The sequence below is a fragment of the Streptopelia decaocto genome (genome assembly GCF_964273445.1).
Source record: "Streptopelia decaocto genome assembly, chromosome: 7".
In the NCBI taxonomy this organism is placed as follows: domain Eukaryota; kingdom Metazoa; phylum Chordata; class Aves; order Columbiformes; family Columbidae; genus Streptopelia; species Streptopelia decaocto.
The window spans coordinates 60728040-60741466 of record NC_138661.1 but is presented as its reverse complement, the minus strand read 5'-3'; the positions used below and the strand labels follow the sequence as shown (position 1 = coordinate 60741466).

The 13427-nt window shown below is 42.1% G+C and overlaps 2 protein-coding genes across 6 annotated transcripts in view; one reads left to right on the top strand and one right to left on the bottom strand.

The window, feature by feature from the left end:
• Window positions 1–11990, top strand: part of TCP11L1 (t-complex 11 like 1) — a 252619-nt gene extending 240629 nt beyond the window's left edge. For 3 of the 4 annotated variants that reach the window (XM_082058923.1, XM_082058921.1, XM_082058922.1), the window contains exons 3-10: window positions 1610–1742; window positions 4392–4512; window positions 5080–5300; window positions 6359–6495; window positions 6932–7128; window positions 7491–7672; window positions 8341–8513; window positions 8716–11990. In XM_082058923.1, coding sequence (XP_081915049.1) covers window positions 1610–1742; window positions 4392–4512; window positions 5080–5300; window positions 6359–6495; window positions 6932–7128; window positions 7491–7672; window positions 8341–8513; window positions 8716–8951 — 1400 coding nt within the window. In that variant the 3' untranslated portion in view covers window positions 8952–11990. The remainder of the gene's footprint in view (window positions 1–1609; window positions 1743–4391; window positions 4513–5079; window positions 5301–6358; window positions 6496–6931; window positions 7129–7490; window positions 7673–8340; window positions 8514–8715) is intronic. The other variant, XM_082058920.1, reaches the window with a different exon arrangement.
• A 2-nt stretch (window positions 11991–11992) lies between these two features.
• CSTF3 (cleavage stimulation factor subunit 3) overlaps window positions 11993–13427 on the bottom strand; it is a 49327-nt gene continuing 47892 nt past the window's right edge. The window contains exon 21 of one of the 2 annotated variants that reach the window (XM_082058918.1): window positions 11993–12681. In XM_082058918.1, coding sequence (XP_081915044.1) covers window positions 12479–12681 — 203 coding nt within the window. In that variant the 3' untranslated portion in view covers window positions 11993–12478. The remainder of the gene's footprint in view (window positions 12682–13427) is intronic. The other variant, XM_082058919.1, reaches the window with a different exon arrangement.

The window sequence follows — 13427 nt, the reverse complement described above, 5'->3', positions numbered from 1 at the left end:
GAGTTCAGCTCCAAGCAGAAAGGAAATAAGGGTTTAGGAGGGCTGCACAATAAAAAGCAAGATATTAATGAAAAATTAGCACATTGGAACCATGCTGTATATACTTGGGACAGCTCTGAATGCAGTCAAGTGATGGACAGTTACTTTTAAAGGACCTTTTCTATGTTACTACCTTAAGTCCACTCAAACTGGATTATCAAATGAGGCAGTCATTATAGTTTCCCTAAAACATATTTCAGTGAACCCAGCCTATGAAGATCCCTGGTTGTTTTCTTTCATTTTGGGCATCAGTATGTTGCTCCTACACCCACATGGTAGTTGAAGTGAATGAACCACAGAGAGGAATCGAGCCATTAGGGCAGTTTCCCCACTTTCCTCTCCACTAGCTGGTTTCAGGAGGAACCAAGATGAACCGTACCATCCTTGTGTGCCTCACATGAGAACAGTAATGATCTCACCTTCTCCTTTTTCTCAAATACCTGGACCAGGGAAGAGCTGTGGTGCTCCTCCTAACTTCTGTCAGGGCATTGCAGGGTACAGCCAGGGGGAATCTTTACCACAAAGAATCAGTGGCAACAGGTTTTGGTTGGTTTCAGTGGGGATGGGATTGCTGCCCTAACCAGCATCGCCAATGCCGTTGGCACCTTCTCTGCCTTCATGTTGACTTGTTTTTAGGGCTGTGATGCTTCCTGCACCACAGCCATGCCTGTAGCATCCCAGGAGGATGTTATTGCATGCCAGAACAATTAGGAGCCCTAATTCCCAGTGCATCCAGGAAGCAAATAAAAGTTTTCTGAAACTCTACCTGTCCCTAGTCTAGATTTGTACAGTCACTCTCTACCTCTGTCTCCTGACCTAATGAAAACTGGCATGTTTTTTCAGGTTGGGCACTTCCTTCTACTTGCTTGTATGCTCCAGGGCCCAATTTGAAGCTGCTTGCCATCCTTGTCAGTCCCAAATGCCTGCCAGAGGAGGAGGTCTTGGGCGCTGGTGCTAGGACTAGTCTTGACGTCCTTTGTTGCTTTGACAGTGGCCTCTGGGGAAGAAAAGAGAGCTTGGAGAAGTCCCAGTTGCACTGGAAGTCGTGAGAATTATTAGCTAATAGTGTGTACTGCTTAATGTTAATGGTGGTTTGTTTGCCGGCTGCTTTAGAGACGAATTCGCTTCTTTGAAAAATATGAAATTGAAATGGCAACATCTGCATGATAATTGGGGAAACAGCACAGGGAAAACATCAGTATTTTTGATTATTTCTTCCTACACTATGGAGAAAGATGCTAAGATGCTGTTAAGCAGTTCCAAAGAAGTGGGGGTTTGGATGTGGGGCTTTTTTTGGTTTGGTTTTTTAAAAGAGCTTGATAGAACTTGGAAGCAATTGACAGATTGAGCCCAGGATATCAACTGGGGTTCCCTCCTTTGTCTTCTGTAATACTCCAAACCTGTGTCATCCACCAGTTGGGAAAGGAAGGGAAGAAAAAGAGAAGAATCTTCAGATGATACTGTCTTTTGGCCTTCTGTGCTGTCAACATGGAAAGGATCCAAAAGTATTAGCAGGCTTCTTTTCCACAGGCTTTTATAGATAAGTCTGACAGTTTAATTTGTGTTACAGCCAGTCCTCCTCGGCCTGTGTCGATAGAAGAGCTCATGGAAACAGCCAAGGGAGTAACCAACATGGCATTGGCGCATGAAATCGTTGTTAATGGAGACTTCCAGATAAAACCAGCTGAATTACCAGAACACAGGTAAGATTGTTACCAAATATATTTATAAATAAAATTTGCATTTGTAGAACTGCAGAACATCTCTAGTGGATCAGGTAAAGGCTCCAGCTGGTATCTTGTCTGGCGGTGCCTGGCAGGAGGTAGGAAAGAACATAAGAAGAAGGTGGTGCACATGCAGTTCTGCTTCCCCAGAAATGTGTGCGCCTGGAAGGTGAACCTCGTGGAGCACATCCCAGTGCGGTGTGGCTTCTGTCGGTGTCCCCCTGTCCTAGGAGGCTGAGGCTGCTGTCCTCTGCATACCCAACACTAGCTGCAGATGCAGGTGGTGCTCTTAGCATCTTTTAAGTTTTCTCTGCCTGTGGGAGGAGGGTGAAACTCTGATCATTTTAGCTTTTCCTGTCTGTTTCTCCAGGGATTTTTTGGGAAGAGATTCCTATGTTTTATTAGGTTAGTCCTTGCTCCTTTTAAGTTTGAAGTCTTTCCTTCTCTGTCTGCGCTACAGTATTTCTATCCCCTGTGGGAGAGGGAGAACAGAAGCCTTAATGTCTGGTCACATATTGTCCAGTGTATTTGACCCCGTCCTAGTCCAGAAGCTTTGTCTGCTGCTCCTTTTTCTTTTGCACCCAGGGAGATGTGGCTGTTGATGTGTTTCCTGGGGTGATTTGTGAAAGTGAGTGTATATTTCATGGAAGGAACTTTGTCCACACTGGAATCACTGCTCTGTGTGTGTGTTTGTGTTTGAGAGACCTCGAAGCACATTACGGGCATGGGTGCTGCAGGAGAATATGCTACAGGTGGCTCTTAGAGAGCTGGCATTGCTTGTCCCCTATGGAAACTGGTCATAACAGAGGCAAAAGCTCTGATGCCCATCTCCCCCAAAACAGAGATGGTGGTTCCCGTTAGCGTTAGTAATGAGAAGATGTTGCTTAGAATTGGAAATGTTCCTGATGGAAGAGGCCGTAATGGGAACAGTCTCATTTTCCCTTCTCACCTGCACTGTTGCTGTCTTTCCAGCTTGACACCAGCGTATTAAACCACTGGTGTTTTACTAGTGGCTGCAGACTGCTAAATAACAATAACTAAAGAAAATGCGCTGATGCTATTAAATACCTCATGGTCCCAGCAGGAGCTGCCTTTGCGTAGGGGTTGAGTGGAGTGGCTGAGGGTCTCTGCTGTACTTTGTTCACTTGTCTCAGCCTCTGAGTTGGTAGGAAATGGATTTGTGCATCTTTAAACACTGAGGACAAACAACATTTAACCGAGCTAGCACATGACAATAGGGTCATGCAGGGTGTGTGCAGTTCACGGGTGGCCCCGTGAACTGGGACCTGTCTCTGACCTACACAAACACTGCCTCCGAAAGCAAGCGTATGGAAAGCACCCTTGAGATGTGCCAATCTCATTCTCCCCCTTCTGCATTACCTTCTCTGTCCAAGCATCTTTTGGGGGAACTCGCATCAGGTGTTTTCTGCTCGGCAGTTGATGGCTGCAAATAAATGCTTCATTTAACGTCTCACAGTTAAGAAAGTGCCCTTCTGTTCACGCGGGCTTCTCAAGTGAATATGTGCTGTGACGGTGGATAACTTTTCTGGTGTGCCTCAGCGCTATGAAATTGAACTCAACATTTTTCAGGGAAGAAGGATTTTAGTATATTATCTTTTTTGCTGTTGTTGTTGTTTTATTTTTAATTCTTCTTTCCCTATCCTCTTAAAAAAATTAAAAAAAAAAAAAAAAGAAGAGAAAGAGCTGGAGAGCTATCCCGTGCTTTGGGAAGCTGGATGCTTTTGCTCACTGATGACGCTGAGCAGCAGCTGTCATTGTTCACCAGAGTGGCTGATTCGCATCATTTCAGTGACCACAGAAGCACAGTTATTGCAGAGGTCACCCTGCTCCGGAATGCCTGGGCTTTGTGATGGGCCAGGCCTGCCTTGGTACCAGATCCCTGGATCTGGCTTTAGCGAGGGGTTTGGCTGCAGTTGTTTACCATCTAGACAAGAAAGAGCGGTCCTTCACCCTGGGATACGTGCCTGTATGTGTGAGCATGTTATTTCTTCCTGTGGTGAACAGGAGCTGCCTGCTGAAGAAAAGTAACTGAAGTGTTTGGAAATAGGAATTGGTACTGAGGCAGTGGAATTCATTTCTTTTTTACACAAACTGAACTGGGCCTTAATCTCAGAGTAGTTGCAGTATTTTTGCGTTGAAGTGCTGAAGCTTTTGTGTCGGGGAAGTGACTCCATTTCTGTTAGCTTTACTTAATGAATTTTTCTGAGTAAAATTGCATTTACTTAGTCAGGCTTTTGAAAGGAACATGAATACTGGTCTTCTGAAGACAAGCTGGAATTTTTGTGATTTTGTTGTTGTTGTTGTTGTTTTCCTTCCAGTTGTTTACATTGGATGTAGCATATGTCAGATACTTTGAAGGATTTTAATTTGTAGCTCCCTTTGCTTGTGCGCAACCCTTTATTAGGATATAAGCCACTCTAAGTCTTGTGTCCAGTTTTTCTTGCTTTTCTGAATAATTTAAAATGACAGATCTCTTTTCTGTTAATCCTCATAAATTCATTCTTACGTTATACTGTTACATGCTGTTCTTCAGGAGCTGCAGGTTTTCTTTGTAAGGTGGCGCAGATACAGATATTGTTCTTTTTAACCGGTCATATTTACCCACAGCTTAGAAAAAAAAGTGAGAGATATTGTGCATAAAGCTTTCTGGGATTGTCTGGAAGCTCAGCTAAAGGAAGATCCACCGACATATGACCATGCAATTAAACTATTGGGAGAAATTAAAGAGGTAAGATGATGTGACACCGAGGTACATTTTGACTTTGAGTAGCTGCATTGATATGAATGACCAAAAGTGACTGAAGCTGGGCTGTTCATAAAGGACTTTCTTGATATTTTTCATTACTGTACCATTGCCTGTGAACAAATATAAGTTGTGTAACGCCAGAGGAGAAATTTGAATGTAAAAACAAATGCAAAACCAAGTAAGATGAATAAAAGGTAAGTAATACTAGTTTCATAATTCCAAGCTTCCTTCGTGTTATCACAGTAGTATTAATTATGGAGTCAATGAGAGGCACTGACACTGGGCTGACAGAGCCAAGCATGGGAGTCTTAACTATGATCTTACTATAGATAGCAACTTCAGTATCGTACAGAATGAGGTGAAATATTTGCAGTTGGTGAATGGTTGGTTGGTTTAAAAAAAAAAAAAAAAAGAAGAGAAAAGAAAAGAAAAAAATATTCCACTTGTAAATGGCAATTAGTTGTAATAAAAAGTGTCTCAATAACTATTTTGATCCTTGTAGTCTTTGATACGTAAAACTAATATACTGCTAAAAACTTTCCGTTTCAGACTCTCCTGTCTTTCTTGTTGCCTGGTCATACAAGGCTGAGAAGCCAGATTACAGAAGTTCTTGATCTGGATTTGATAAAACAGGAGGCAGAGAATGGGGCCCTTGACATTTCTAAGTTGGTTGAATTTGTTATTGGGATGATGGGGACGCTCTGTGCTCCAGCTCGAGATGAAGAAATTAAGAAGCTGAAAGATATTCATGAAATAGTTCCTCTCTTCAGGTACAGAAATTATATCTATTAGTCGTGTTGAGAGTCCCTTAAATAATTTTAGATGTGTCGGGGTTTTCCAACAGGGCAACCTGCAGATCTTTGTAGAAAAAAAGAGCAATGGGAAAGGGATGTAGTTGTGGGTGTGGAGGGGAGAGATGCTCCAGAAATCTTTAACAAGGATCATCTTTGTTCTGGTGAACTGGAGTATTTGTCTGGTCCCTGCATGTTGCTGAGTGACATTTGCTCAGATGCCAAATGCACAAAAGCCTGAAGATACCAGGTGAATGGTCAGCTTGTATCAACATTTAATACAAACAGCAGAAGCGGGGCGCGAAGCAAGCAGGAGCATATGAAAAAGGTGTTATTGTTGTCCAACTAGTTCTTCCTTTTTCGGCAATTTCAGCTCCCTTGGCCCCCCCCCGCCTCCCTGTATAAAAACCTTTCAGCTGTGAAGGGCGTGTATTATACACACCACATCTGAGAGCACTTCTGCCTGGTCACTGTGCTCCCACTTGAAAGCTCAGGGTCTCGGTAGCTAAGAGGAAATGGTGTTAACCTTGTTGGTTTATAATTTGATAAGCTTTTTAGAGTTCAGGATTGACTTGGCAGAAATATTGCCAGCAGGAATTGGGTTACTTTGAAATTAAGGTGTTTTTTCTTGTTTTTTTCGGTTGGATCTGACTGTTCACTTCCCACTGGGGTTGGCTTCATAGGCTGCCAACAGAGATAGTGTGCAAGTGTGAAAACTTGGATATCTCTTTATGCATTCAACGTATGATGTGGCACATCCTGGGAAATATAATCAATGGAGCTTTTCAGAAAAGTTAATTGCATGGAGGCTTTTTTTACAGGAAAACAAGATTTATTTCCTGCTTGGAAGAGGCACATGCATGTGTGTACATACTCGCTCAAGATTTCTCTCTGTCTCCTGCTCTTAGATTAAGTGCCCTGTTAATGTTTCCCATGCATGTTTTTGCTCTTTCCTCAGACAGTCTGTAATAAATCTTGTAAACGGTACTTCTTAAACATCTGCAGCCTTGAATAACTTTTTCTGTTTGTTTGTTTAGAGCAATTTTCTCTGTATTAGACCTAATGAAAATGGATATGGCAAACTTCGCTGTCAGTAGTATTAGGCCAAAATTAATGCAGCAGTCTGCTGAATATGAAAGAAAGAAGTTTCAGGAGTTTCTTGAGAAACAGCCAAGTATGACTTTGTTCCTTTCTTTCTTCCCCTCTGACCTCCCAGTAAACTGTGTGTCTTTGCTTGTAGATCATGAAAAAAAATCAGACTTTTTTATAAGTTCTAGAATTCATATGGTAAATGACAACTCATGTGGTTTGAAACAATCTGCTGGAACAACAGTTCTGTGCTTAGTGCACTAGAGTTTAGTTTCATTTCAATACGGTGTAGGGTATAATTAGCCAACATCATCTCAACTCCCATTTCCTGTAGCTGTGTGGTTTTTGTTTTGGTTTAATGTTCTGCTTGATGCAATAAATGAAATGCATGTCAATGACTGATATCATGGGTATTACAAATAGTAACTAATGGGATTATTTGGAAACTAGTGGTGGGAAAAAAACACTAACTTTTAGAAGGAATTTTCTTCACAAGATTTTTTTTCCCCCTGCTCTTCCAGATTCTTTAGACTTTGTCACAAGGTGGTTGCAAGAAGCAGCAGACGATCTCGTAAAGCTGAGGTGTAAAATGTTGCCTCCCCACTGTAGTGATGACAGTGCCACTGGTGGAGCTTCTGCCTTGTCCTCCACTGCTGTACAAAACCAGGCCTATCTGAAGCTCCTAAAGTGGGATCACGTAAACAGGCCTTTTCCAGAAGTAGGTATTGAACAGCAAAATTGATTTCTGTGCTTGTTCTACTTTTCTGTTTCTGGGATATAACAGAAGCTGTTTGAATTTGTAGCCTTGTAACAAGTACAATACTAGAACATTAATGTCTTGATTGAGAACTCTTGTAGCTCTTCTGGTGGGCTCCTCTTTTTCAGTATTGAAACTGCCTTAGTTGGAAAAGAGGGGTTAATTCTTTTTGTTTTGTTCCTGCTACTGGCCTGTTGAGCACGTGTTCCTCTTACCTGTGTTTTTGTTGTGTCTTCACTGCGGCACATAGCTGAGCATCGCAACGCCCCTTCCCAGCCCAGCATCCTGACCCTGTTCTGTGCTGCCTCGCTCATTCTTTGCAGACGGTGCTGATGGACCAGAGCCGCTTTCAGGAAATACAGCTGGAGCTGGAGCAGCTCGTGGTGACCGGGACTGTCCTTCTGGTCACGTTCAGTGCAGCAGGCGCGGCACTCGTTGATGTGCCTGGATTTGCTGAGAAAATCAAAAGCATTGTGAAGGTGCTGCTGGCTGGGATGCATCACCCGTGAGTGTTGAGTAACCTCGTCACACAGGGCAGGTGTGGTTCTGTTTCCACCCTCGTAAATAATCGGTTTAAACCTCTCCCTGGCTGTGGACTACAGAACATGTAGAGGGAGCGATGAGGGCTTTTTATGAGCCCGGGCTGACAATTCGTATTCAGCTGTCTCAGGACTGTCTTTTCTTGCTCTGCTCTTTTCTGATATGTGCATGCGCCTTTTTTCAGGGGATGTTTTTTGCGATGCCTGGTTGGCACACGAGAGTGGGAGCAGGTAACCCCGCTCACACGTTGGGCCAGGCTCCCTGCAGACTCGGAGTGCAGTATGGTATGCTGCTGGCACATTGAGACCAACGCTGTACACATGCTGGGGTGATAATGCTTTTTTTGCATTAGTCAGAGCTGTCTGGGTAGTAGGAAAGTCAGCTCTTATTTGCATGGATTGTTCAGACTGGAAATATTTAGTGCTGTCCTACCTCCTTGTTTTATATCTCAAGTTTGTTTTTCAATATATAACATGTATTATTCTTTATAGTCCTGGCCTTTATCTAGATTACACTTCTTCCATTACATTTGATAAGTAAGGCAATGGTAATGGAATAGTTTGTCTTTAAAAGGTGGGGGGAAAAAGTGAGTAACTAAAATAGTGCAGTAATGCTCTGCTCCGCATTCTCTAGCTCCTTTAACCTGCGGGAATCCCTGGCCAGCGTGGCTGAGAAGGTGTGTGCGGAGCTCAACAGCTGCCTTGCCCAGCACGGCTTCACGCCCTTCTCAGCCGAGAGAGAGACCGTGCTCAAAGGACAAATCCAAGCCGTGGCCAACCCGGACAACACCATCTGCAAGCTGCTAGGTACGCTGGGATGGGAACGCTCTCTCCCCAGGTGACGCCTCGTCCATCTGTAAAACCATTGGTGGCGTGTACTGCATGGTTTTTCACTTAATCTGTCTCAAATACTTATTTACTGTGTTCAGGCTTTCTGTATTTTACATGAGATTACACTCTGATTGTCTCTTTTGAAAACAAACCAAAACCCTTGGTCCAATTTTTCCAGATTCTCGAATTCAAAAGTTTCTGGAGAATTATCTTGCATCCAGTCACCAGAAATTGTTACCTGCCATTCCGGGAGGATTAAGCCCTATTCAAAGGGAGCTGGAAGAGATCGCTGTCAAGTATGTTCGTCTTGTCAACTACAACAAAATGGTCTTCAGCCCTTACTATGACGCAGTCCTTGGCAAAATACTGACTAAGGAAGAATCCCAGCTTGTAGGGAAGGCAGAAGAATCATAAACCCCAATTTGTGTGCTACCGAAACGGTATTAACTTTGTCAGCTATTTAAAAAAAAAATTGCACCAATGTTTGTCTAGGAAAACAGCTTTCCATGTAAATACCGGTTCCTTTTAATTCACTAGTGATGACTGATGAGGAAAATACATGAGATGCAAAAGGGGTTCTGAAGTAAATGGTGAGATGCATTTTTAATGTAAGTATGCAACCTGGGGGCGGGGGGGAACGTCTTGGTAGTTTTCTGGCTGCAATTTTTAGATTTTTGAGCAGAGGCTACGTAGGACAAGTTTAAGAACCAAACTTTGTATTCGACTGGCTCATTTTAGGGCATTTTACTCTAATTTACCGTGAATTTAGTTTAATTAATCCGGAGCAGATTAGCAGTGGTCCTTCCCAGAAGAGGTGATTTGGCTTTAAAAAAGTCTTACTGTAAAGACTTAAGAAATAAGTTAAAATTCTAGCTAAGAGAAACAGGCAAAAAACAAAGCCAAACAGCACTTTATTGGAACATTATGGTTCATATGGTAGGCTACTAGTTTTTTCTGCATTTTACTGCATTTTTAATAGCATTGTTTTGCTGTTTACCTGCAGATGTTACAAAACACATAATATATATTTTTGTAGCAAATTTTCTGGTTATTGGGTAACTGTCCTCTGCTATGTACAGTACTTACCAAGATGGCAATCTTATAGATTGCGGCTGTATTTATCTCTTGTAAAGACTTCAGAAGGGCAGAGCTAAAACGTTTTGATAAAAGTAGCATTTCTTACCTTTGTTTTGCTAGTAGTTTACTCCTTTTTACATGGAAGAACTAACCTTAAAAGGAACTCTCTGTCATTTTGAGGAGGTGGATTTAAAGTGTGTGGAACTTTAGGTTGAATATTTTACTTGTTTTTTAAAACTTCAACTGGGGATGGTTGCACGTTCAATCATGTCTTCAAGAATATCCAGGAAGTGCAGAGCACTATCGGAAGTATAAATGATTTTAATGTAGTGTGAGAAGTGAATGATTTATTGTTAGTTTGAATATACAGGGAATATTTTCAGTAGATTTTTTCCACTTTGTAGAGGTGCTCTTGAAACTTCAAATATTTGTAGGTCTTGAATTTAATTAGCTACGTGTTATATTTAACGAGTGTTCACGGAAGAGCTCAATGATCTTACAGCCTTATTGCAGTTCCAGACTCAGCTGGGAGGTAAGTGCGTTTGAAAGTTTCCTCTAGTTGAGCAGAACGCTGTGTTACAGTCATCAACATTTGATTATTTTATTAAATCAAAGTTCATAGTTAGAAACAGTAAGTGTCCCAAGTACCAGACTATCTAAAATAGAATGCGTTTTCTTCCTTAAAAAAAAAAAAAGCTATGTAAAATAAATAAAAGGGCCCTTTTATTGCTAATATCCAGGTTCATTTGACTAGTCAAATAGGCAACCGAAATAATAGAACTTGATTACGAACCAGTGTTGATGCTTCCCTTTAAACGCCAGCGTGGATATAGCTGCACTATTGTCCTGTCCAACTAGAAACCAAGTATTTTCTCATTCATTACAAACTCTCTTCCCCAAAGGGAAAAAAACCCACCAAAACACCAAAGTTCTGTAAGAGATCACCCAGTTCAGATGTGTTTTTTTTTCTCTTGGCTGAATATACTCAGATAGTAAGAAAAATCCGTCTGCGCATCTTGCTTTGGTAACTCAAAACTGAGTAGGTTGGTCAGCCAGGAAAAAAAGGTTCTGAGTAGGTTTTTGGTGGGGTCAGCAGAGGATCCAACAGGGGGCTGATGGCTGCGGCTGCTCACTGTGCTTTGCGATTAGCGCAGGATCCGCCTCACAACACAGCTGGTAGCTCTGCAGCTCCAAATAATTCATTCAGCAGTCTGCGTAAGGAAAGAGCTACCAGAAATGTTATCGCTAGAGAGAAAAAATAAATAACCAAGACAAAGCTGTTTTCATTTTTGTTAAATGAGTTGCGGAAGTTATAAATTGCTGCTGTTATTTTATATTTTAGCATTGCCTAGAAGCTGCCTTTAAAGGCCCCTGCGAGTTATGCATACTACAAAAAATGTAGGGGTGATCTCAAGGATGTGGGGAAGAACAACATCAGGGTGAAACATACTCCGAAAAGCCTTTGAAAAGTAAGCGACTGATGCCAGAAGGAAAGGGGCTGCGGTATCTCTAGATAAAATCGTACTCACTTGATCTCGGAGAGGGCTGCTCCCGGTTCTGGAATTCAGCGTCCAGATATCCCTGGCTGCCACCTCCTGTTTCTCGGCCAGCGGAGCGTGGACTGTGCACATACACGTGCGTATTTGCTGCCGGGGTCGGTGCGGCGAGTCCCATCTCTCCTCACAGTGTGGGTCTGATCCTGCGCTTTCACGTACAAAAAGGCGCAGCACCCACGTGTGGCTGCTCTCAGCTTTGGGGGTACACGCAGGAAAGAGCTAAAGAAACTGAAATAAACGCCCACAAGTACGAATTGCATTAGTGATTTTCCCATGTTGGTTGTTTTTAACAGTAGAGGTTGACAAATAGTTTCTCTACATCCTCTTTAAGAGACAGGGTGATACTATTAAGTGACAAAGTCCTTCTGGTCTTTCCACAGTGCAATTCTGAACAGTCAGTTACAAGTTAAAATCTAATGTATGCATAGAAACTGCTGGGCAAGTTCATACGGTGCTTTCGTTAGCGTGTTTGAAAATAACAGGTTAAAGTCTGTAGCTCATATATTAGCATTTAGCTTTGTGCATTATTAAGTGAAGACCAACGCAGTTATCCAGGAACAGGTTGTGTCAGCTCGTACTCCTGAACAATCCACACTAGAAATATGTACCCAGTTTGTCTTATGATGCCGTTGTCTTTAAACAGTCATGGAATTAAAAGCAAAAGTGTACTGTATCCTCTAGAAAAATGGAAGAAAAGCTAATTCTAATATGTATGCTCTGATCAATTTCCTCTGATGGTCTTATTTAACATCGCTTTTCCAGTGGCTGAGTAATATTTAAGAAGTAACTTGTGTTTGAATAAAACCAGAATGAGGCATGATGTTACGGATATCCTTTTATTTTAAAGGAATGTTTTTGTCCATTTTCGACTACAAAACAGATTCCATACATTCTGCCATAAATAAAAACGAACAATAAGGCAGGACACTACATGAACAAACTGAGAACAACTGTTTTCCAGAAAATGTGAATTAAAAATGCTTCACAAGTATAAGCCATCCAGTTTTTAAAATAAAACTGTTGAAAACCCACAAGATTTCAAGTGGTAGATGTGAACACCCTTGAAGAACAAAATGCAGTGTTGACATTTTGCACTTTTGGTTCTGAAAAACTAGGTTTTGTTCAGAGCACGTTTTAAGGTTGTTCTGGCTGTTTTCAGATCAAGAACCATATGGGAGAAGAGGCACCACAGTAACAAAACCATTTTCAAGACTTTTTTGCAGCTGTCCCTTTTAAATGCTCGACTTTCCCGAGACTGATGGACTCAATGCAAGTCTTTGTCTGTCACAGTAGAACTCCAGACTTGTTTCACCGGATTCTCTTTTGCTGTCGCGCTCTGTAAATGTCGTGTACGGGGGGAACTACAGATCCTTTCTCCTCATCGTCGTCAGAATCTTCATGGGGTCTCTTAACAGTTTTATTGAGCATCGCGTTATTTTCCACAGGTCCGTTGCCCTCCACAGCTATTTCTGGTAGGCCACCGGTAATTATTCGCACAGCTTCATCAACAGCTTTAGAAAGAGAAAAAGATTAATTTCTAAAACTAAATCCCTGGTTTGAAATAAGCATGCAAACAAGGTCACCGAGACAGATACACGGTGGTGATTTCTGGAACGTGAGACATTTTCCTACGCTGTTCTACAAATGTTAAGAATTAAGGCTTAACTGTCTAAAACTCCAAGCTATGGCAAACACTAATTATAAAGTAAATGCTGCTGCTTCAGCTTGAGAGCTCCCTTTACACAAGACTCAGGTCATTTGCGAGCTTAAAAACGCAGGGAAGCAGGTTGGGGAAACAGTGCAGCGAGTCGGGATTCATCGGAAAGTACGCACAGCAAGGCAGGTTCTGCTTAGGAACAGAGAAAGCTTGAAAAATACCCTGTGCCATTGAAATAGATGGTTTATTTTCACTCTAAAAGAAATTAAATCCTGGCTTGCTTTCTCTCGGATCATTTGCTCCTTCCACTAACAGCGGGGGTGACGAGCAGTGTATTATGTGCTATGGTTTACATGGAGCCTGGGGTATGGATCTGTCCTGGGTTTATATTTCAGAGCTCTACCTTTGTAGAAGCTCAGAACACACTGCTCTGGAATGTTCTCAAGCACGGCAAGAGCGTGCAGTCAGTTACACCTACCCGGGAACTGACCACACTGCACATTTGTAACTTAATGTTACGCTGCTGCTAGAAATCGTGCCTTCCTTCTTTCAACGGATATTCTGAAAATCTTCATTTCTTTCTTTTAATGGTTACCACCA